The sequence below is a fragment of the Danaus plexippus genome, chromosome 14 (assembly GCF_018135715.1).
Source record: "Danaus plexippus chromosome 14, MEX_DaPlex, whole genome shotgun sequence".
Classification (NCBI taxonomy): Eukaryota; Metazoa; Arthropoda; class Insecta; order Lepidoptera; family Nymphalidae; genus Danaus; species Danaus plexippus.
The window spans coordinates 1,660,229-1,684,561 of NC_083546.1; the positions used below are offsets into that span (position 1 = coordinate 1,660,229).

Genomic DNA, 24,333 nt, shown 5'->3' on the forward strand with positions numbered 1-24,333 from the left:
GAAACTTTTTCCTTATATAAAAACGAGATAATAATTCAGCGAAAATCAAGATAAACATTTGGGGCAGCTTGAGATAGTTTTACTTTGAAGGATTCAAGATATAAACATTTTGAGATGACAGATTAGTTAGAGCGTTCCATAAAATATGTGCATTGCAAATCCTAAATAAAACCTCGTTAGTGCAACAATGGCAGAATAAATAAAACGCAATGTTAGATTAAAAGCACACGATATATTTATCGTGTCGAAACTGTGTATAAACATAAAATTATATTCCCATTCATTACCGGACTGTTGGTGTTGCTTCATTAGCAGGCATTGTATAACAATGGCTATAAATCTAATACATGAAAAATATATTATAACATCTATCTAGTATTGATAAATATACAGCTTTCCAAACGTGAATATAAATGTAGTGGAAAGCATTCGGAATAATAACATTTCTAGTATGAAATGTATATAAAAAAAACTCTTTGTTTTTGTCAAAGCAACGCCTCGTACACTTAAGTAAGTTTAAGCTCCTATCGTTAAAGAACACGGTACTTTTCTGACTACTTTCGTGCTTTCTACCCTTGGGCTGATAGTTTCTCTACGAGTTATCTATAAATTTATGAATACGCAAATGAGATTCTTTGTTCTCGTAATGGCATTGAGTATTAAACAAACAAGACATTACGGAGGCGGAGGAAATAACGATCTCGTAAAAATAGCATCAAGCAAGGAATCTTTCGTGTGGTCATTGGATGAACATGTCGTTGTTGTAATTTATTTATTAATCTACACTTAACATACTGCCGACGTAGACTCGACTCGGCTTCTTGGAGACATTTTCGTCTCGTCCGCCCGTGATAACGGTCGCTGCAAAGTAACCGAAACGTCGCGTCGGGAGTATGTAGTTCTAAATAATAAAACCATCTAGTAAAATCGTAAATATAAGTTTTATTTAAACGAATAATCGAGAAAATCCTAGATATCAGTACTTGAATAACTCTTTTATTAAATCTAGAATATTATTAAATCACCTCTATGATAGTTGAAAATTTTCATGAGTAAATGTGACTTGATTTTATCGTACGCGGATATTTTTTTTTTAAATAATATTCAATAACATCGTTCACCGAATGTAATTGTGTTTTAATGGCTTAAATTATTTCAATACTTCGTTTTAGCTTTTCCCATCACTTATATTGTTTCAAACAATAGGCCTATAAATCCCGGTCTAGTTATTCCAGCTAGCTATATGCTTTGCTGTTTGTTATAATCAATTAAATTTCGACTGAAACGATAATAACAAAAGAATTCTTGTAGTAATCAGACTGAATATAACGAAGTAATGTTGTATTGATAAATTTTAACTATTAAAAATTAAAGATTTTGTTTAATATCTACTACTTATCGAGTTAACGAGTTCAACAGAATAGATTACCTAAAAAAAATTATATTTACTTTTGCAAGAAGGCAGGAGTAAAAGCGACCTATCTAAGACATCAATAATAATCCTTCTTTGCAAAAAATTATTGGTGGATATTACCTTGACATAATAATAGGCAGATAGAGTTAATTTGGAATTTTTGTCATTTATTAAGTAACTTTTAAACATAACAATGTATTGCACATGACAGTCTGATGGAGAGTAGTTCTATCTTAATCGTCCGTCAAAAGCTTTAGACTCCAGGGTTTAGAGGAAGCGGGGTTGACGACCTCCTTGCAGTCTTAAGCATTTATATAATAGAAACATTACTGTTTGTAAAATCGTTAAGCTGTCACGTTTGAACATCTTAGCGAAAATATTGAGGAAAAGCGACAACAATAAGCATTGTATTGATGTTACGCTGATGTAAAAGTTCTAGATGTAGCAATAGTAGGCATATATATATATATATATATATACATATATATATATATATACATATATATATATATATATATATATATATAATACTATGCCATATAATAGTTGTTTGATTTTTTTATATATTATTTAATCTCTTCATTTATTATGCATGGTATATGAAAAATGATAAATTACTCACTTTTCTGACATAATTTTTATATCAAATGTATGTACGCGTACCTTTTGTTTTCAAAACTATATTTATTGTTCCTATAATTTTTCGTGTATGTTTCTCAATAACAGTTCAATCGAAATCGATACAGCCGTTTGGATGATTTTTAAATGTACTATCGTGGTATTGTTATTAATGTATTTAAAGGGCTTTATTCTAACATCACAAACAGCAATCTTAATCTCATTTTTCATAGCGAACCGCTTGTCTTTTCCATTAATTCTAACAATGTGAAGTGTGTGAACTTGAACTTCGCTTCCGTAAAGTTGGATAATTGTATTCTCAGCTATTGAATGTTTGTTATTAAATAAAAAAATAATAATTTATGTAACAATAGCTTCTTTATTACAGATAAATAAAATGTAACGTAATGCATTTGTGTACTTTTAATATTAAATGTCATAAATAAAAAAGTTTTTATATATTGAAAAAAAAAAAAAAAGATTGATGTTTAAATAAATTTTATTTGGTTCTCTTTTACATATGTTCTCTAATTACTTGACCGGTTTTAATGAAAATTCAAATAATCATTGTTACTTCACGGACAGGTGTTATAGTAGTTTTTCATTGTAGCCAGTCGGAGATGTGTTACGAACGGTGATTAAATAGAATTATCGTGCTTTTCGAAATACATTGAAAATATCCTGACTGCACTTTAAATAAATTCATAACTAAAACCTGGTTTACAATCACAAATATATTGATTTCTCCATAAAATTAATCAGACATATTTTGGTTAAAATAAAAAATGTTAATTAAATAAGGAACCGGGCAACTAAATTTTTCTCATTCTATATTTTGTATCAGAAATTTAATTCAAGTATATGAACCGAAGTCACTATAAAATAATGATAAGGAAAAATCTATATATTAATTAATTAGGTATAAATTCTCTATTAAAGGTTTAAAAAAAAAATTATAGTTCATATATAACACTTATTAAATCTTACTCGCATTTCATATCAGAGACGAAAGTATACATGAAATTGCATCGCAATTATGATTAATGTATGGAAAAACATAAACTTGGAATGACCAAGATTAGAATCAATAACTACGGGTTTCCGGGCGTCGTAAGAACAATAGCTCAGCACTTAAAACACTAACACATATACCCAGTACAACCTTCATAGACACAATGTGTTATTTATATTGGATTCTCACTAACACCAAGAACATTTAACGTATTTCGCTAAATAAGGTTTGGCTAGCATAATTCTACTACTTCCTTGGAATCAATTGGTTGTTATCAAAATATTATATTACGTAAAACACGAACATGTATCCGCTGTGTATATGAAATGCAATTAATATTGTCGTATGTGTTACTGTCGGAATGTTTGCTCGTTAAGCGCGCTTATTTTATATAACTGACGATTCTAGAAAAATTATTTATCATAAAAAAATTAGTTTGATTGATAATAATATGCGAACATAAAAATAAATGTTACACATGTTAAATGACATTCCTCAGACGCTATTAATTTTATAAACAACTATCATGCTCATACCATTATTTAGTTATTTTGTATGTCATTGAATGAGATCCGAGACTTTCACGAGTATTCATTGAAATAAAACTTATATTTTCGAATTTTACTACGCGCTTTTTATTATTTTATACAACACGCTTTCAACGATTCGGTCACTTTGCAGAAACCGTGATCACGGGTAGATGGAAAGTCATGTATTTACCAAAACTACCAAAGAAATTATTAAAAATTACACACATTTAGGAACTATAAATTGATTGATATTCTGAACTTTTTAATCTGTTGCGTTCATTCAAGTATAAAATCAATTTCAAATATAGAACGACGTACATTACAAGCAGCGGAATCGTAAAACATATTGTTTATATATATTTTATTGTTATTAACTTTGGTACAACACAGACTGACGTCTCGGTAACGTTCGGTGAGTCTTGAGTTTGTCTCGTCAACGATCAAGAACGGTGTATTGTCGCCAATATCGTCGTAAAATCGAACAAGCTAACTATTACATAAGTCGTGATTCCACAAAAACGGACATTGTTCTGTTGTAACGGTAAACTGTATTTACATTCGAGATTTAACTTCACCCCGAGTAAGGTTTATTCTGGATTATAATTTATTACTTAGAAACGAATTTAATATAGCTGAATCTTTAATACTTCATACAAATAAGATTACAAAGAGAATTCTACGGAAAGATGTACATGGAATTATTGTTACATTTATATTTTATATTGTTATATTCACAAGGAAATCTTAAAATATTTTGCTGCGTGCCTTACAGACATTTTGTATGTCTTACGCCTACAGGTTACAGCTGGGTTTGGCTAGTGACACTTCTATCAATATGTGATACCTTTCGTAAAAATTAATTTCAGTGTTTCAGTGTAAAAATCTTTTTTAAATAAAAGCAATAATATTTTAGCAGATTTTTTTACAATACAGTTACTTTATACTGGATCAGTGTATGAGTGGGAACGTCCAGGAAGCGTGTCGAGCCACTCTGAACCGTTACTATTGAAGTCGAAACAATCGCTTTTGAACCACGTCTCAATAACCAGAGGGGAATCTAATTTACTTTGTGCTTTTCATTTGTCTTTATATACTGTTTTATTATAGTTTACTTATATATTTTATTCATTATATTGGCTAAGGTTTTTGATGTATCTTTTTTTTCTTTTAATTTTCTTTTACTAATGGTTGGAAAACTTATGTGTTTTTCATATTAATATAATAAGGTAGGAAGTACTGAATTATAATTTTAATTAATACATTGTTCATATAAACTTAACATAACACAAAACCGCAAACCAATCCGTCAGGGTCGTGGGAAGGCCAACTGATCTCTAGCGTGGCATCCCATCAAATTGATCATGTGCATTCAGATTTTTACGATCAGAATCAAATATACTATAATGAGATCAAAGATTTTCGCGAGTTTTATTCATTTAAATGAAACTAATATTTTTTCGGTTAAACTCCCGACGTTTCGGTTACTTATCAGCAACCGTGATCACGGTTGTATGTAGTTTTTAAAAAAAAAAAATCACGCGTAGTTTATCCGAAAAATATTAGTTTTATTTAAATCAAATATAATATAATATATTCATCTTAAAAGTTTTTGCAACCATTTACTTGTGAGTCGAAAAAATATTTAATATAACCCAGTTTACCTTATATGTAATACGTAATTTTATATAATTACGTAAATTTCATAAAGCATGGCAATTATAAGCTAAACAGATGTTTAGCAACGGTAAATGTTATGCGTTTTACGTTACTTTAAAGTGACACTGTTTTTAGTTTTTAATGGCAGGATTATAATTATTATAAATAAATGAATAAACGAATAAATAAATGTAAATAAAGGTTATACAATTATTTTGAGTTCTGTAAGTTTTGACATTTAACTCTTTAACGCTAAAGATGTTAACTATGAAATATTGATAAGTTTTGCAACAGCCATCTCTTCGTCTATAAACCGTATATTATGTTTACTAATAATATTTTTTCTTATAAATGATACATTTCCTAGATAAATAGATGTTTAATATACAAAGTATAAAAAACTTTGAATGTTAAAATTTCTTTAAGTCTAAACGAATTTAACCGCACATATTATTTCAAGAATTTTATATTCGGACATTTGTCAATTTCATGCATTTATATTTTATCAACTCTATTTTTGGTTGAATTTTGCAAAAAAATATATTGTTCTTAATTAAATAATATCTGTCATAAATTTAAAAGGGAGAAAGATATTTTATGTAGAATTAAAGATCTTAAAAGGACTATCAAAACTATGATTTATGCGTCTCAATACATGTATATATACTGTTACTTTTCCTAACATATTTCTATCAAATGAGAATCTATCTAACTTAAGTTCTGTTATCCCACATCTTCAATTATAAGTCTCACATAATTGCGCCAATTAAGAGCGTTTTATCCTGTCCTTGAACCGCTATGGGTAATTATATTGACAAAACCAATGCAATCCCTCAGCTCAGCTCAGTGATAATAATAATTAATGGTCCTCAATGTGGAGCAATTCGTTGGATCGTGCTTAAAGATAAAACCATAAAATGCTCAAGCAAATAACTATCTGCGTCTATTCGTTTGTGTTAATATCTCTTGGGATATCTGCTTGTAGCGACGGCCCCGCGATTTGTTTTACTGTTGAAGGTAATGGTTTAGATGGAACTGGGACATTACATGAAACCTGTAAGTTATTGACAGGAATGAAGGCCGACTGGCGGAAACAAATCTCTTTTATTTATTTTCTTGTATCGAGTTACGGCTGACGGTACTATTTATGATATATATACATATATATATCAGCAATACATTAATGTCAATATAGAGTCGTTCAACCCGGTCGTGACAAACCTCGATTCTTCAAATTCACTCCCCTTGCATGAAGACACTGCCACTTGTCGGTCTCAACTAACTTGTAATCATTTGTAATTGTTCGTCTATTGTTTTCATGTCTGTTCCCGCTTCCTTATTTATGTCAGGCATGTTTGTACGTTTGTCTGTGTTACCATATCCCATAAATCCTTATATGATATAAAAGTAAATCTGAGACAAAGATACTTTGTTATAATATTGGTAAGATCTTTTAATTTCTTTCGATTAAAAACCTCTTATGTTTATAAGCCGTAATATTGAATTAATATACAAACATTTTAATGCATTCCACGATATATCAAAGACAACCGGGTTTCCTCGCCGTCCAATAAATATGAAGTTAATGGTAGTTTATGGTAATTAGTAACGATTTACATGCAAATAGGTTTACCGCGTGCATTTGTTGCCATTGTGTCGAGTGGATCGAAAGTCGATCGAAAGATAGATATATCGTATCTGAAAATCACTGAATAAATAATAAGGGCGTCACGACTTTGTCACTATCACTTATACAGATCTTACAGCTTTTTTAATCTAGATTTCATAGAATTTAGCAAAAATACTTAAAATTCTAGCAGCAAATTTATAAATAACCAGCGAGGTTCAAGTTAAAATGGTCAACGGAAATCTCATCGCAATACCATAATAAGATTAACTTTACAATACTAGAATCGTGGTTTATCTTTATAAACGGCCATAAAAGTTTTATTATAACGCTAAGGATAAATAAAGCGATGATCAAACGGTATCTTACAATACAATAAAAGATAAAGGCTTTAAAGATAACTCTATAGACAATCGACTAAATTAGCACTTTAAGGATCTCGCGGGAATCACTAGAAAGTGTAAAGATAAAAAACAAAAACCGGATTAACGCGAAATGAGGGAAGCCAAAAAACTTTTTGTACACCTGAGAATTCGTTAGCATAATGCAATTAACGTAAATCATATTTTGGTTTCCGTTGTCATGAAGATTCTTAGTGTGCCATCTTAAGATTACGGAGGATTTCTTACTTATAGGCAGACCTATTTTTGGGACTTTAATGCTTATTGTTAGATCATTTTTGCAAAAAAAAATTATGGCTTAAACTATATTATCGATTTTTTAACCGCTCAGCTATCTGGTAGATAATTGAAATAATAAAACTACGAATATTCATCATACAATCATAAGCCATACAGTAAAAAATACCGCGGCCTACAAACGAATGTCTAACATTTCAGATATCAAAGGTTCAAGATCGTTCTTATATTACAATGCACTGTATCGGATAACACACGGCATGTTGAAACCGAAAGAAAATCTGCTTTCACAGTGACGGACCTACATTCGTGTTGGAAATATTCCAGAAAGTTCTATTGTATTCGCTAAAAGGTTTGTCGCAATTAATACTTATATATAAGATGACAGGGAACGTAATACAAAGGAACAGAACGAATATTGAGAGTACTCGTATATGGATAACGATATATTATTAAGTCCAGTTAGTTAAGGCTACTTAACTTACATTTTGTGCAGACGTTTTTATATATGGAGATAAGTGTTATTACTTATCATCTATATTTAATTTTGCTAATAATACTTTACTAGTTTTTTATGAATACGAGAGCCTTGTCTGTTTTTGGTGTTGTGAACAACATTATCAGGAATTCGTATGTAGTCTCATTTTGATACCAGTTTTTTGATAAGAGTGTAATGTAAAAAATTAACCAGATAACAAGAATCGTCGCCATTAATGAGATACTTAAAACAATGGGTGACTGCGGATAGATAATTGCAGCCGATTGCACAGATCTATCCATCAAGATGCTATCACAAATTAAGATTGCTTTTACCTTAGACTAACTGACAGTAACAATAAAATGGCCGTCTGCCGTCACGTTTTTTCCCACGTGTGGGATTTATTGAACATCGTGGGAATAGGATAGATTTGCATCATTATAGATGCCACTTTTTATACAATCCTACCTATTTATGCGTCATACACTCGATTGTAATATAATTTTACGTTGGCGTGTCAATGTTATTACGTTTATAATTGTTGAAGATAATTCGTTCATGAATAGATCTGATATCGATAGTCTTTTTATAGTAATAGAGCACTCAGATACATGTTATTGACCTGTATTATAGATTATTTTGTTTGTTTTATATTAAATAAAATATATATAAATAGAACATCTATGGTATAAAATCAGGCTAGTTGTGGGAACTTAAATTTTTATATCTAAACGCAAATAATAACTTAATATAGTAAACCTCCGCGACGTTGCTTGTTATGAAATCTAGACAATGATGATTTATTGTACAAATCATATAATTTTGGATGGCTGACGCCAAACTCGCAACGCTAATGATAGCCTATCCGCATTTGCTCTATTTAACTTCAACGAACAATGGCGTGCGTTTGAGGCAAGTTCATACTGTTATGAGTTCTGTTGTAATAACGGTTTACTACTTCGTTCCCTTTGATCACACTACACTCTTACCCCGCTGTATTAGTTCGTGTAATTCAAACATACTAAGTCACGTTCGACGTCCGTCGCTTTACCGTTTTTGTTTAATTTATTTCGTTATTTATCATTTTAATTAATCCCATACAAATATATGACCGTGATATTTTAATTAAAATGTCCCATTTTCATTATTATCTATACAAAAACTAGACGCGAACAGAGAAATTGTAAGCTATCAATTAGATGTACGATAACGGGTGACTATAATGATCGGAACAGCTTTTTGTCGGCACAATTCTGTTTAAAAATTCACATGAAATCCGAGAGTCGGCTGCCGCACCTGTTATAAAAAAAAAAGATAAAAATATAAAAGAGGCTTTAATATAATAAGTGATTTGCGACACTGTTTGACGAACCTGTTCTTTATTTAACTTTGTTGAATAAAAATATTTGGAGGCTTAGCATTTCAAACACGTAAACAATTCCTAATGAATATATTTTATTTAAGATCACATTAATATTTATCTATGTTTTTCTTAAATGATAGATTAAGTCGATTTATATAATGTGAAACTTAATTAAATTGCTAAATGCCAGTTTACTTTGTAGTCTAGATTATAAATAATACTTTTAAAATACTTACAAGTATGTATTATATAAATATATATTTCTTTACTGATTATTGTTTTAGACAAAAGTCAATATAGTACTTAAATTTTGTGTTTGTGTTTCGAATACAAATTAAATTATGGGTTTATAGGATAGAGAAATTCAAATTAAACTGGTCGGGGGTCAGGAACAGTGACCTCCGAACTCGAATGGTTCATTGAGCACGGCAGCTGAGCGTCACCCATTCAATCATTCGCCATAGCCCATGGCGCGCGTTCAGTGTCGATCCTAAACATTGGCTGTACACACGCGCTGGCTGTACACTTGTGGACTGTTCTGTGATAACATTTTGACAGTTATTTTTTTTTGAAATTGACAGTTAATTTTTGATTTGAAATTGACAGTTTATTTTTTAATTTACAAGTGATATGTGCGCTTAGTATCTACCTAAATCGGTTTGCGATTTGTAAACTTCCGAAATGACGTCCATGTACGAGGTGAGTGCTCGCCATTTACACTTGACATTTAAGTTTTTGTTCAAATTTGTTCTGTAAACCCGTCCAATGCGAGTGCTCTTATTTTTTCCGCTAATTGTTTATATTGTCAAGGAAATGTTAATGATCCCAAATGTTTACAAAGTTTGTGAAGCCAATTAGATTTACAATTCTATAATATTTACGTATGATAAAGACAGTTACACATAAGTTTCGACAATAAAATTTATATATTGGCTGAATCTAAAATAAATTATAACAATAACTAAAATATATTGAATCAAATAAGAATATAAATTGCAAAACGCTTGCGGAATATACGACAAAGCAATGAATGAACTTTATTAGGTTTCAACATTGCAGTCAATAGATAATCTAGGTGTCACGAATTAACAATGCAGCTCATATCTATTTAAGGTGCTTGTCCCTTGTGGTAAAACTAAATGGCAGGTATTTTGGTGGCCATTGTTGACTCTATGATATACACGCCGAGAATTTAATTGACAGATATATTAAAAAGTTTTTATATATTTTTAGAAAAATATATTTAAATTAACCATTTTTAATAGGAGAATAATTTGAAATATTTTATGATTGGTGAGTGGTGTCTACATTGTGAACGATTAATCGAGTATTTCTGCTAAATTATTATTGATCTTTTAATTATTATTTTTTTGTTGACTTAAATTCATTTTAACCAAATTACCTTTTGTGTTTATACACAACGAAATAAGGTTAAATATTGTTGGGGAATGTTTGGAATAAATATTATATTAGGTTTGAGTTAATTACGTTAATTTTATTCGATTGGACTGTTTGTACTGCTTGTTATAAAGTACATTGCCCTTTATATTATACTGGCAACATTATATCGTTTCCGTTGACATAAGAGTATGAAAAATACTCAGCAATTTTGCAACTTCCGTTTGTATTAGTATTATTACCGAATATTATGTTTTTATTGACTAATAAATGTATAAATGATTTTTTAATGTTCTTATTTTAAAATATTACAACGGGAATGCATTCAATATGAAGTTATTAATTTAAATATGGCGCCCCAACGGTCTTTCGGAGTACAGATAAGATAACTTATCGATATCCGTTACATTTGAACGTTATTGGAATGTTTGTCTTGAATATAAATGTTATCATTTATAAATAGCTACAAAACCACACAGGCGACGTACTTGTTTGATTTCAAATTAACAAATCATCTAACGTATTTCCGTTTAAAAATATATAAAGATATTATTATATATTATGAATTATGTAGGTTGTATGAATTTAATTATAAATTTTTATTGTATATTAATTTTTAGTTAGTGTGAATATACGATACCCAAATTTGATAGTATGTTTAAGACGATGGTACACATTGCTTTCACTTCAAAACTGTGATAGCTTACTGTACTTGTCAGTTATACCTTACTTTCCCTGTCTTAATAAAAACAAAATCATTTTTTTAACATTTGAATCCTAGTCCAGAATTAAATGCACGAGTTTAGTAAAATTTACTTAATGATTTATAAATATTACTTGTAGCCAAATATAAAAGTATTTTGTTTGGATAAAAATTAGTTTATTTGTTTTTTTACCTTCTATTGACAAATAGATTTTTATGATTGACATAGGTAAAGAACAATTACAGCTGTACATTATATTGTATCACTATGAACGAAATAACTCGTATCATAATTGTAAAGGAAACATAATGTCAAGAAATTATATGAAAAACACATTTCAAAACTAACTTTATTATCGATTATCATAACCAGTTTAGGTTGATCTCTTCTTTATTAGTATATAGGCTCATTTTATATTCCACCTTTTGTTGGTATAATTTTAAATTTATCGCAGTCTTAAAATATACCTGATATGTTCATTAAAGAATTTGCTTGAAGAACACTAAGGAGTGTTTTGGAAACAAAACTTAAATAAATCTTCCATTATTTCAAATAAAACCTTTTTTCTATCAATAATATTCACTGTTATACTAAAAGCAAATGCTTTATTTAATAGATTTGTTAGTTTCTTACGATAAATTCTTCCTTTTTTGCATGCATGGGTTCGGGCAAAGCATCTGCATGACGCCATCCATGACTCATGCATGCCAGATGCCCCATTCATGTCCAAACGATTTATTATCATGGCATAATATTAATGGTTAGCGAATGTTTCAAATAATGTTCTACATATTAAAAATACACATATAGATCTTTGATTTTTTTATTTAGTATCTGTTGTATATTAAAAAAAAAATTAAATAATATTATCAAGTCGAACTTTCTGTTTTCATTTCCTTGTAAATATACAAAATAGTTTTTTTTTTGTTTTTTTTTTTGTATAAAATTTTTATTTAACTGTATTTTATGAAGACGTTTCATCTAATTCCGTAACACACTAACCTCCAAGTTCCATTTGATCCACATCCGGTTTTTATGTGTATAATCTGTTGTATTTATGATACCAGGTCAATGGATTCCATTAAAATTTTATTGATTGTAAATTCCATCTGCATCTGCTAATTATTTTTTTTGTATAATAATTTTTTTTTATGGTATATGAACTTTTATTTTCGAGATTGAACCAATGTACGAATATGAAAATTGCTCAGTGCAACCAAATTTTTTAGAATAGCCTTTAAAACGAACCATACACTGTGTTTCTATAATATAAGTCTTTATATTCGTTGTATTTCCTCCTACAGAATAACAAAAAACAGTGAATTACTGCAGTCAAATATCGTAGTAAATTAGAGAGGAGTTATCATTGACAAAAAAATGTACGAACAAAAAAACTTACACCGAGATCTAGTGAGTTACAATTAGAGCATATCGCCTTTCCGTGAGTCATCACATAAAAAACAGCCTTCACATCGCTTAAAGCCCACAATGAAGCCTTAGTTAGTGGTTCAGAATTTCCTACATTCATTATTCCGAATTTAGAAGGCATGCCCAAATTATCTTGCGAAATTGCTCATTTACGTATCGTATTTTGATGTTGGACATGAATATAATGTTATAAATTACGTCACTAATACTGCGTTTTAACTGTTTATTGTTAATTTTCTATATTATCAGGTTATTTTTTTTATATTTGATGTAATGAAGTAAATGATTTATATTTGTCTTAAGAAAGTTCATTCATATTAAGCAACACAGCTCACGTGTCTTGAGCATAAAAAACATCGTTACTACATTTACAATTGGACCTGGGAAACTTCTCTCGACTCGAGACGGTTGACTGATCTTACCAATGAGAGACAAATCAATGAAACGCGTTGATATAGACGGAATTCACGGTGATTTTTTTTTATATATTTTATTGTAGTTTTTAATACGACCTGCATATAAAAATTTACAAAATTATTTACAAGCACGTATTCTGTATTTCTACTTGTAACTACAATTACCTTTAGAACTTTTTTTAGACGAACTGTATGTTGATATGTATAGCTTCAGTAATTTGACGTCTTCATTCTGTTCAAAAATTAATTTAATCCATTTTTTTTATATATCAATTAATTGATGAAGCATTCCGTATTACTGACAGACTTTATATCTTATATAGAATTTAAATAAATTTGTCTATTTAAAATATTTTAATAGAAACGACGAAACGATTAAATCTATTTGATATATTAAAGAAAATAACTATTTAAATTAACAATAACATTCTTTTCTGGTGATTAATTGCTTTTCTGCGAAGAATTAAATTTTATTGGTTTTTTTTTTTTAATAAATGTCACACCCATAAGCTGGATCGCCAAGAGTTGACAGACGAGAATCGTGATACAAAATCGACACACTTTGACCTCGTCCTCTTGAATTCCCATTCATCTCATGAAAAACCATTTAGATCGATTTTTATAATTTTAATATAGTAAATTTATTGTGTTATATAAAATATATTTTAACGATATGGACTAATGATTTAGTTTTTATAAAAAGTATTTTTCAAATCGCATATAAAATATATGATGACAAATGTCTTAAACATTTCTGTAGCATACATTAAGACAATTTATACGTTATATATTCATAACATTATACCGGATGCTGTTCATAATCTTTATCGTTCATCTCATATTGATTTAGATCGCCATTTAATATTGGCAGTTTAATTTCTTTTGTCAGTTATAACTGTGGATAACGCCAACAATAAAATTGCGACAAATCTAATTGCCAAGCATCTCATAATATAATAATCAGATAATATCTTAATGGGTTGCTAATACAGTCTTTGTCCAAGAGACTTTCTAATTGACCTTTGGTAAAGGTTCGTGGATATAGTCCAAGGGCACCTAGTTGCGGATTTGAGATCACGACACGTACTGGTTCAGAAATAGGAGACCGTACTGGTTCAGATATAGGAGGCCAGTTGAGACTTCGGGCTTTTTAACAGCTGGCTGTTTTGCTTTGATTATTAGTAAGTACAGCATATATTAGCTCTACTTACGAAATTGCTTAATTTTATCTTTCTTTAATCTTTATAATAAATGGAATTAAGCTGTTCGGATACTCTGCGGTTTTTTTTTATTATTACGTAATAATAAACAATGGGTTGTATCAAAAACTATTGTTGTATTAAGAATCACTTTTATTTCTGTGTGTATTTTAATTTCTGATTCAATATGTCGATGTTAGTTTAGTTATGGTTGAATAAGAACAAAGAGATATTTGTTAATACTAATCGATTTTTTTTTAAACTCGTTTAGTTAATGAAGCTCGGGACGGGCCGTTACTTTTTGTAGGATTTTTTTGACTGAAACAGTTTTTTTTCTACAATACATAGTAAAAAGTATTTTTTTTATATACGTATGTTATAAATAACAAATATTTTGACCTATTTTTAAATTTTTATTTACATGTCTGCTTATATTAAATCAAACATTAATAGGTCGTTTTAGTATATAATATTAAGGTTAAAAATAATTGAAAATTTTCCAACTATTTAAGAACATTTCTATTATATATAAGATAAGTTTAAAATTATATTGAAACACGGACGTCTTATACAGGTGTGAGGTCTGAAAGCTGGCCGTCTGACCCACAAACAACGAGAGATAAGGAATGTTTTATTAATCGTAGTCTCGACCGCTTCATACTTTATACAACAAATATAAAGCCTGTGCTCACTATGTATGAATGCTATATACTTATTCATGATTTTAAATTGATTTATTCATATAAATTTTAAATTATTATCAACGTTTTAACTCTATTATATTTGTTATATAGAAAAGTCCATGTTTATATGCCGGGTCTCAAACAGGTATTCTTAGTTGTATGAAAAAACTACGGAAAAAAAAACTATCTCTTATGTTAAAACCGACACCGACCACCGACAAAGCTCATTATACATCCCTCGAGATGACATCTGGGCGATGAGAATTATACGTTTATTTTTCATTATAAAAATTTTACTTTGTCACATTAAAACTTTTTGCAAGGATTATTAAGTTTTCATAAAAAAATATTCATAAAGAATAATTCAACCCAAAACGTTTACTTATTATAATACAGTTTAAAAGAGAATTCATAAAATGATATTGTGCTTCGTCATAAAAAATTTATTTATAGTAAACTTTTGTCAATATAAAATAAAATTAATTTATCGATATAGTTTTCACATCACTAAGCGATAGAACAATAGTTGATACAATAGCCATATAATTTGTGAACATAGGAAAGAAAATTATAAATATTTTACGCTAATTAAACAAAGTTTTATTATAATAATTAATTTATTTTCATTTCATTGATTCTAGTGTTCGAGTACTGTGTGAGGTGTGGAATATTTACGCTTGTGTCGTCCTCGACAAAGATTCCACCGCCCACGATATTGTATTAGCTAATGCTGACAATTCTATTTTATGCCGAAGATAGCAACTGACGTTTGGATTATTTAAATGTATTTGTTGAATGAAACCTCTATGGTCAGCACACGTTTCCATTGTCAGACTGAATACGGAGCGTTTAGTTTTACTCATTGCTAATCAAGGTTTATAGTTTTATAAGAAGTTTTCTTCTTCTTCTTTCCCTCTTCCCACGTTAGGTGGGGTCGGCTGTCCTTACATCTTTGCGCCAGGACAATCTGTCCTGGGTTGTCGGGTCACGCAATAGGGACTTCTTAACTATATTGACCATATTAGTCCACCAGGTCAAGGGGGGCCGACCTCTTCCTCTCTTGTTTTCTGGGATTGCCAGTGCCCTGTGAACCACATGCTCGCTGTCTCTCCGCATAAGAAGTTTTATGAATAAAAAATTTAAAACACTCCGCTTCTAGTGTGACAACGCAAACTTGGAGTAAGCTTACAATACTCTTAGTACGTGTTGCGAAGTCAAATTAAACGCAAATCGTGTAGCATATTAATAAACCATCGTTTTATTCGTATCACACACGCTTTATTATCGAAATCGTTAAAGCCCTTTACCCGTTCAGATTATAAGACTTCTCATGGATCCATACTTGACAAATTTTTAATGAAGGATTCAAAACGAACAGCCTATTTTTTATTTACCAACAAACAGTCCGTATAGGTCTCATAATAAAATTAAATCATACAAAGTCATCGTAAATAAATATTTAGAAAGTTCTAGATCGGAAATAATTTAAAAGTTTATTAGCGACTCACTAAAGATCTGTTTCCGTCTTAATGTGATCGTTTTTATTATCTCAGGCGATCATTATTTGTTACGCGCCATATTTTTTTGCACTCTTACTTTCTATGTTAAATAATTAAGATTCAATTGGCCTTTTCAATCATGCCTCATTGCTCCAACCTCTATATATTTTTTGTCTCACTTTAATTGTCTTTATAACGACATGTTAATCAATTAAAGAATTTGATTTAGAAGAATTTAAATGGATGAGTAAGCGATATTGTTTCAGAGGTTTATTTCCTCGGTGTTAGATGATTTGCGGAAAAATCTGAATACAAAAATAGTTTTTTGTATCGAAAATATTTAAAGTATAACTTTTGGAAATCCTTCCCGTACATAGTGTATGCGGATATCTTTTTATTTGAAGTCCCTTGATAATTCAATTTCTCCCGATATGGCGGACAATACAAAACAGAAAAACAATTCCAATGAAAATTTAAAGCCTGTGCGTTTGTCGCGATTTTATATTGAGACCTTTATGACGAACGGCCATTTTTAACTGGACGTTCCGAGTAAATACTCAGATATAATTTATTTATTTATGCTCCTTCAATTAAGGCTGGCCGCGGACGATAATTCATGGTAAAATTTATTGCATTTTTATTATCATAAGATTTATACAGCATTCAACCTCACTAAAAATATTCACATATTTATTGAAACAATTAAAAATTTCGGAATTCTCTTTTTAACCGTTCGGATTCCTCATCGGCATTGTAAATCTTTTAATGAAGTTTATTGCACGAATTTATTTGGTTAATCTTAAACAATTTTAACTTGCTTCACTTAATTTTTAACTGAAACAAAACAAAACAAAAAATATATATATATGAAACATTACGAAAAAAATGCAAATAGTATCTAAATTTGGGAAATTGCAAGTTCTAATTCTAAACATAAAATGTACCTGCTGTTTTTTCAAATGTTTCAATCTAGTGCAATATGTTGTATTGTAAATACTTACTCAGAGGGCGAAAAAGACATACAGTCCAATAAATAAAAAAAATTATCTTCTTATACAAGAATAGGTGCTCTTAGTTAACCAATTACGAAACAGTTCAACTTTGTTGCAAACGTGTTAGTTATTGCTAACTCATTATCAGTCTTCACTTAAATTTATATTTTATTGCATACTCAACAAAATTAATGTCATGTTTACAACGACGTCGCACACATTAATTGATAACTTGCTTATTAACGTTAAACTGTCGTTAATACCGCTAGTGATATTGAAACGGGAACATTTTAATTATATTCAAACGATATAAGATAATTTTAAGAATATTACAACGGTATAGAATCAATAGGATTATACCATGTGCCACGAACGCATTATATTTTTGTATTAACGTAACCAAGTTATTGCTTGTGAAACGGGAAACGCTTCGTACGTAGTATGTGTGCGAACATGTGCTAAGCGTTGTAAATTTCACCCACATAATATTGTTATGTGCATAATTAATGTTACTTTGTTTGTGTATTGATTTTGTGAGAGTCTATTGTTGGAGTTGTTTTTCATAACGTCACTAAGCTCTATTGTGTTATAAGGATGTTGTTTTATTATAGGTAATTCATTTATTTGCTCATTGTTCTAAGATTGGATGGGACATTGTTAATTAGGTCCGTGTTGAGAAATTTTTATGTAAACTATGTATTAACAAAACGTTACCACACACACATGTGTAAAATGTTCCAGAATTATATATTATATACCAGGCATATAAATGTATTCGCGAATTTGAAAGCTCGGAGTGATGATAGAGCTTACGGTTCCTTGGGAAACCAAAATTCTAAAAGACCATGTAATCAGGGTCAATAAATATTGCGAACTCACTCGCAATAGGTTCGTCGTGGATTTATACGTGGTAGAAGTGGGAGCGAGAGGCATAACGGCAAAATCTCTCTACAACCTACTGAAAGACCTGGGCCTGTCCAGAACTTATATCAATTCATTCTTGGAACGTACTTCGAAGGCAGACCTAGTAGGTTCTTTTCAAATTTGTTTAGATAGGGAGAGGAGCTTGGACGGTGGAGGTGAGCGTTTAACGCGCGTTAGATAGCAGCCCTTAACCCTACACCTGGGTCGCAAGTCCCAGGCTCTGTTAAGCTCCTCTCTCTTTATTAGATATCCATAACATATGAATTGTTTTAAAACACTTACTTACTTTAAATCTAGGTACATACAGACGCTCTTCTGGTCACATTTCTTATTCTTCAAGTAAACCGGATTACGGTCAAATTACTTTACTTACTCTTAAAATTTATGATAAAGATCGAGGTATAATTTTTGCAAGCTTACCCCAAGTCAGCATCGTAACATAAGACACTCAAGGATAACTGTTTTTCAATAATAAATATTCGCAAATTATAATATTATTGAATGCAAAACTTAAAACGCTTCGTATGTGTTTGACGGTCGAAACTTGTACTAAGCATATAGATACCTCTTATCTTGTAACATACTATCTCATTAATCTTTAAGAATACGATCTAAAACACAATGAGCTTTATAATACTACGCCCTCAGCTCCAAGACAATTAGTCTCAAAGATGGGACTCATTAAACAATATTATTATATTTGCCGTCGGATCTTGACATTAAAAAATATATACATAGTTAAAAATTAAAAAACCAATTATAATTAAAATAAATACGACTTACAACTTCATATAAATGTCCAACCAAAACGTCATCGTTTAAAAATGAATGTTCAATTTAATTGTGTGATGCCAATTTATATAAATATATATGTATATAATTTTGTTTATTTTGTGAATTCCGTTTGCTTTTATTCCGTGTTCCTTGTTAACTCGTCACGAATTCCATTTTGGTCACGGTCGCGTAACTCGTGTTTCATATAAAATTTTGAATCCATAGACAATAATACATTTTTAATATGAAAGTTCAAATAATTTAATCACATTTATTTTTTTTATTCATTATTATAATATAATAAATGTAAGAAAGAAAAGAATCCTTTTTAATTATAATTATTTACATGTTTTAATTATGTTTATAACCTGATAGACGACAACTTTCTCTGTCCCAATATTATTGACGTGTGATATGTTATCTGTGTGCTTAACACAAGTTTCCCTGGTACTACATACGGAGCGTCCGCCGTTTTCCATTCAATAATCTACTTAAATAGTATGTGTACAGATTTATGAACGAAAAACTTTTATCGCTCCGTTTGTAGTGTCACTGCAAGCTCGACAAAGCTTCTGTTCAACTGATCAGTTAAGTTTCTAATAAAAGAAATGTTGAAATACCGTTAATTTTTTAATAAGCTGAATCGAATCTTTAATATACATGTTACTTATAGCAGTGTCATTTTATAATGGTCAGATATATTTTTTTTATTACAACGTCCTCTAACGGATGTGATTTGAAAACGATTGTATTGCACCGATTACTGTCTCGTATGTTGCTGTAATATAAAACAAAAATACTATCTTAAAATACGTCCAAAGTTACACACTATATACTTTTTGATATAAAAAATCAATGCGTTTTAAAATCAACTAAAATATATATACTTAATTATATTTCCAAACTTTGCAGCGACGTACAATACTTTGGAATTAATTGAATAAATAATAATAATAATAATAAATCTATCGACTATACCAATGACATAATCAGGGTTCACACGTTGACAGCTCAAAGTTAGCTTCCAGAATGTTTATTTGAAAACCACTAAAAACACAGTATAATCATAAGAGTCAAACGTACGTTCCCTTGACCTAAAATCCAGCATCTTTTTGTTCAAATCTCTATAGATCTCACACCTACACCTCTTATAATCATGAATGGGATTTTACGAATAACATATCTATAATTGATAAGTTCCTAAATTTAAAATATCTCAACGCGACCTTTATAAATACATAAATGTATCAGATTCTGTCTAACAATCATGATTCTTCTTTATACTTATACTTTTTTTATATGAAAGAACTGTAATATAATTTAATTTAACATATTTATCTTAGAACATATACGTCATCTCGACTTTTTTTTTAACTATGGCCTCATACGCACTTGAATCGTGGAATATTTTGTCAACGTTTTAATTTTATATGCGAATTATAATCTTGAGTACTGTGTGACTAAAACACGAAGTAGTTTGTCAAATGAATTAGAGGAGTTTATTTAATTAATTATATTGTGTATTTTTTTTTATTAATGCCTTCATTCGCACTGGAATCGTGTATATTGTCTTCTTGACTCACAGCTATCGAAAACCAAATTGACATTTATTACTGACAATTCACATTACTGACATAATATGTCTTTTGAAAGTTATAATTCTCTTTGACAGTCCTATGTGTTAACAGCCTTAAAAATGGTCACTCAAGCTTTTCCAAGTCACATATATACCATTGCTATTTTATTTAAAATAAGTAATATTAAAAAAGTACTAATTTAATTTAAGTAAGTAACTGTAAAGATAGATGTGTTTGTATTAATTTATTTATAAGCTAATGAAGCCTGAATAAAATCATTCCTTATGTGATTATATGACTTTTAATAAATCTAATTTAAAGTGAATCAAAATTGAACTTGAATTCAAAGTTTAATGCACCGGATACTTTTATAACGATCTTCAAAATAACTTCCATTGTCATTAATCTTCAATAATTCTTGTAAGCTGGTTGTTCCGATCTTATCTGATTATTTACGTTCTGTCAGTGGAAATGTATTTTATTAATATAGCATAGTATTAATTATTAATGTCTTCGAAGCCTGTATACTGAATAATTCTAAACAAATCGTAGAGCAATCTCGTAATTCGTAATAATTTGCGTTCCTAACATCTCAACCATAATTTAATTGTCTTCAATTTAGTTCAAACAATAGCCTGGTGTTCGCCTGCGGCTATTACAATGTTTAACTGAACTCAATGCATTAAAATATTAATTTTAGTTAAGGGATTCCAAAATAATTTATACGTTTTCAATAAACAAGAGTTTATTGTACCTTAAGAAGAAAAGGATAATATGACAAATTAAGTTTGAAATCACATTAACAATAGTACTAAGGAAATTTTGGGAAATTCAAATACATAAGATGTATATGATAGATAAATAAATATGACTTTATATTACCAAGAAATTAATATATAACGAGACTTACAGTGGAGGCAGAAATTATTTTAATTCAAAGAAAGACTTTCTTAAAAAAGGTTTTGGAAATCAAAATTTGATGCAAGGATAATGCGTGAGAATTTCTCGTATAAAGGAATTCATCTCAAAAATCTTACTAAATATACTTTAGAAAAACACGTGTTCGCGTGTGTGTCTGTGGGAATCGCCCGCGGTGACGAGACGTTGCAATTTGTATGACAATCGCTTAGGACATGCGAACCTTTGTGGAACTGGCGTGGGCGAAACATCGCTGTAGCAAAGATTTATAATATATATATAACAAGCCAATTCCAAGGTGATTTTGACAGTTTAACGAACCGACGCTGTAATGACGTGGGTGTCTATCATTTTATTTAATAATTGACGACGCTGTCCTTTTATTATAGTGCAAAATTCATTTCCTTATTAACGATCCAAGTTCTCGTAAGATTCTGTTAGAATTGCCATGAATTTTCCTGTTACATGCGTTTCTTAATACATCCGCTCAAGATCCCGTTGGTAGCCCTAACTATAAATCTAAACTACAAATGGTACAAAACATTATTCTCCGTCTCACACATCTGACTATTCAATGCATCTCAAATATCTTTCCAAAGTAAACCAGCATAATACTAACAGCCATATGTAGTCAAGTGGTAACTGTAATCTTAGCTACTAATAAAGTAATAAATACACACTCAACGCCTATTCAAATACGACAGTGGACAGGGTATTCAATTCCATAATTCTACCAACCAGATATGGTTCTTTAGACGTGGTTTTAAATACGTAAATCGTTTGTCCGATTTAGGTATTGCTATGGTAATGCTAATAGTTCCTAACAGCTTCGTCGGACTCGGTGAGTTAGTGATAAATCACGGGAGCCACCCGGCCGGTGCATGTGTATAGTGGGTTAGCCGCAAAACCGTTCAAAACTCCACTTGCTTTTCACATAACTAAAGCTTTTATACTGACTTGAACTGTGTCAATAGCCGGTTCAGTTAAACGTCTGCATCCTACTTACATTAAAAATAATAAAATAATGTTATAAAATAAATAATTTTCTTTAGTTTATGGCATTGTTCAAGTGATATAAAAAAATTAAATGAAAAGATGGACTGACTATCATTTTTAGGCATAACTGTAACTCCGATATTACCAACAAGACACCGAGTAGCTTTGAGAGATAGAATATGACTTTTTTATATATAATATTCCTTCCATTTATTCAAAACAGCGAGGCGAACAACACTCAGTGACATTTCCTAGAAAATTTTACCGGAAACTTCAAAGAGTCAAATGCAAAAATATCTACCGTCTATCAATGCCTCAGCTCATGAATAAAAGCTCTTCAGCTTCACAAACTAGTAACGACACTGTTCTAACATGGTTACATACTAAACGACCATATTTCTTGTTCACGTCCAAAAGTGAAGGGTCCCTGGTTTACTTTTGAAAATATAAATTTCACTATTTACAACTTCTGAATATCTATTATATTTATACTTAAGTAAATAACCTATAACTTACCTATTAGATCGTTTATATTGAGATTTTAAAGTATGTACAAGAAATACGTATAAAACAGATCGTTGTATTTAAATAACGAACTCAATATTACTTCCTCCAAAGTTACAAACGTATCAATACTATGCAAATAAATATATAATCAAGAACAATTGTTTGCCAAAATCAAATCAATAGTAACTTCTGTTTCCAGAAATATTTTTTTTTTAATTTAGATCCGTTTTCACATCAAAATTATCCTTTTTTTTTTTTTTTTTTTTTTTTGATGACGCAGGGAAACTCTTTTTACGAGCCGTCTCACCGGCCTTGGTGGGGCCGGAGAGGATGTGTGAGACTCGACCTGGGCAGGTCCCTACTCACTAAAACCACTGCGAAAGCCATCGGCCGCTATGTTGGTGCACCCCGGATCTGTCAGCGACAGGGCACACCAGCGACTGGCCGGTCCTGGCAAAGACCGGACTTACTCCCTCGGAGAAAGGGGGCGATCCCGGCAATTAGGACCGCCCCGACGACGCCGGGCTTTCACAGGAGCCGGGTTACCAGCCCGACCCCAGCCCGGGGCGCAGGGGCGCTATTGGAGGAGGCGTTGATATCGCCCCCGGCGCGCCCCCGTCCGTCGTCTGCGGAGGGAAGGTGCATCAGCCGCAACCTCCCGTTCCCGCTCAGATGCCTCCTTCGTGGACATGACCGTCTCACAGAAGGAGGACACCGCCATCCAGGACCTGTCACTCTCGAGCATCTTCTCCGCGACACTCGAAAGCGACAAGTCCACTCCGCCGAGTGCCGCCACAAGGTCTTGGCGCTGCGCAGCCCATCTCGGGCACACCTCGAGGGTGTGCTGGGCTGTGTCCACCGCAGCGCCGCACTCATGGCAGCCTCCTTCCGGCTCTCTCCTGGCCACCCGACACAAGTAGTCACCGAAGCAGCCGTGCCCGGTGAAAACCTGCGTCAGACGGAAAGTGAGAGGCTTGCGTTT

The 24,333-nt window shown here is 31.0% G+C and overlaps 1 protein-coding gene across 2 annotated transcripts in view; it reads left to right on the forward strand.

The window, feature by feature from the left end:
* LOC116769421 (leucine zipper putative tumor suppressor 2 homolog) overlaps positions 1–24,333 on the forward strand; it is a 58,482-nt gene that overhangs the window by 14,653 nt on the left and 19,496 nt on the right. The window contains exon 1 of one of the 2 annotated variants that reach the window (XM_032660506.2): positions 9,822–10,035. The exons of the other annotated variant lie outside the window; for it this stretch is intronic. Within the exon in view, the coding sequence (XP_032516397.1) occupies positions 10,018–10,035 (18 nt within the window). The 5' untranslated portion in view covers positions 9,822–10,017. Of the gene's footprint in view, positions 1–9,821; positions 10,036–24,333 lie in introns of those variants that run through there. 2 annotated transcript variants of the gene reach the window in all.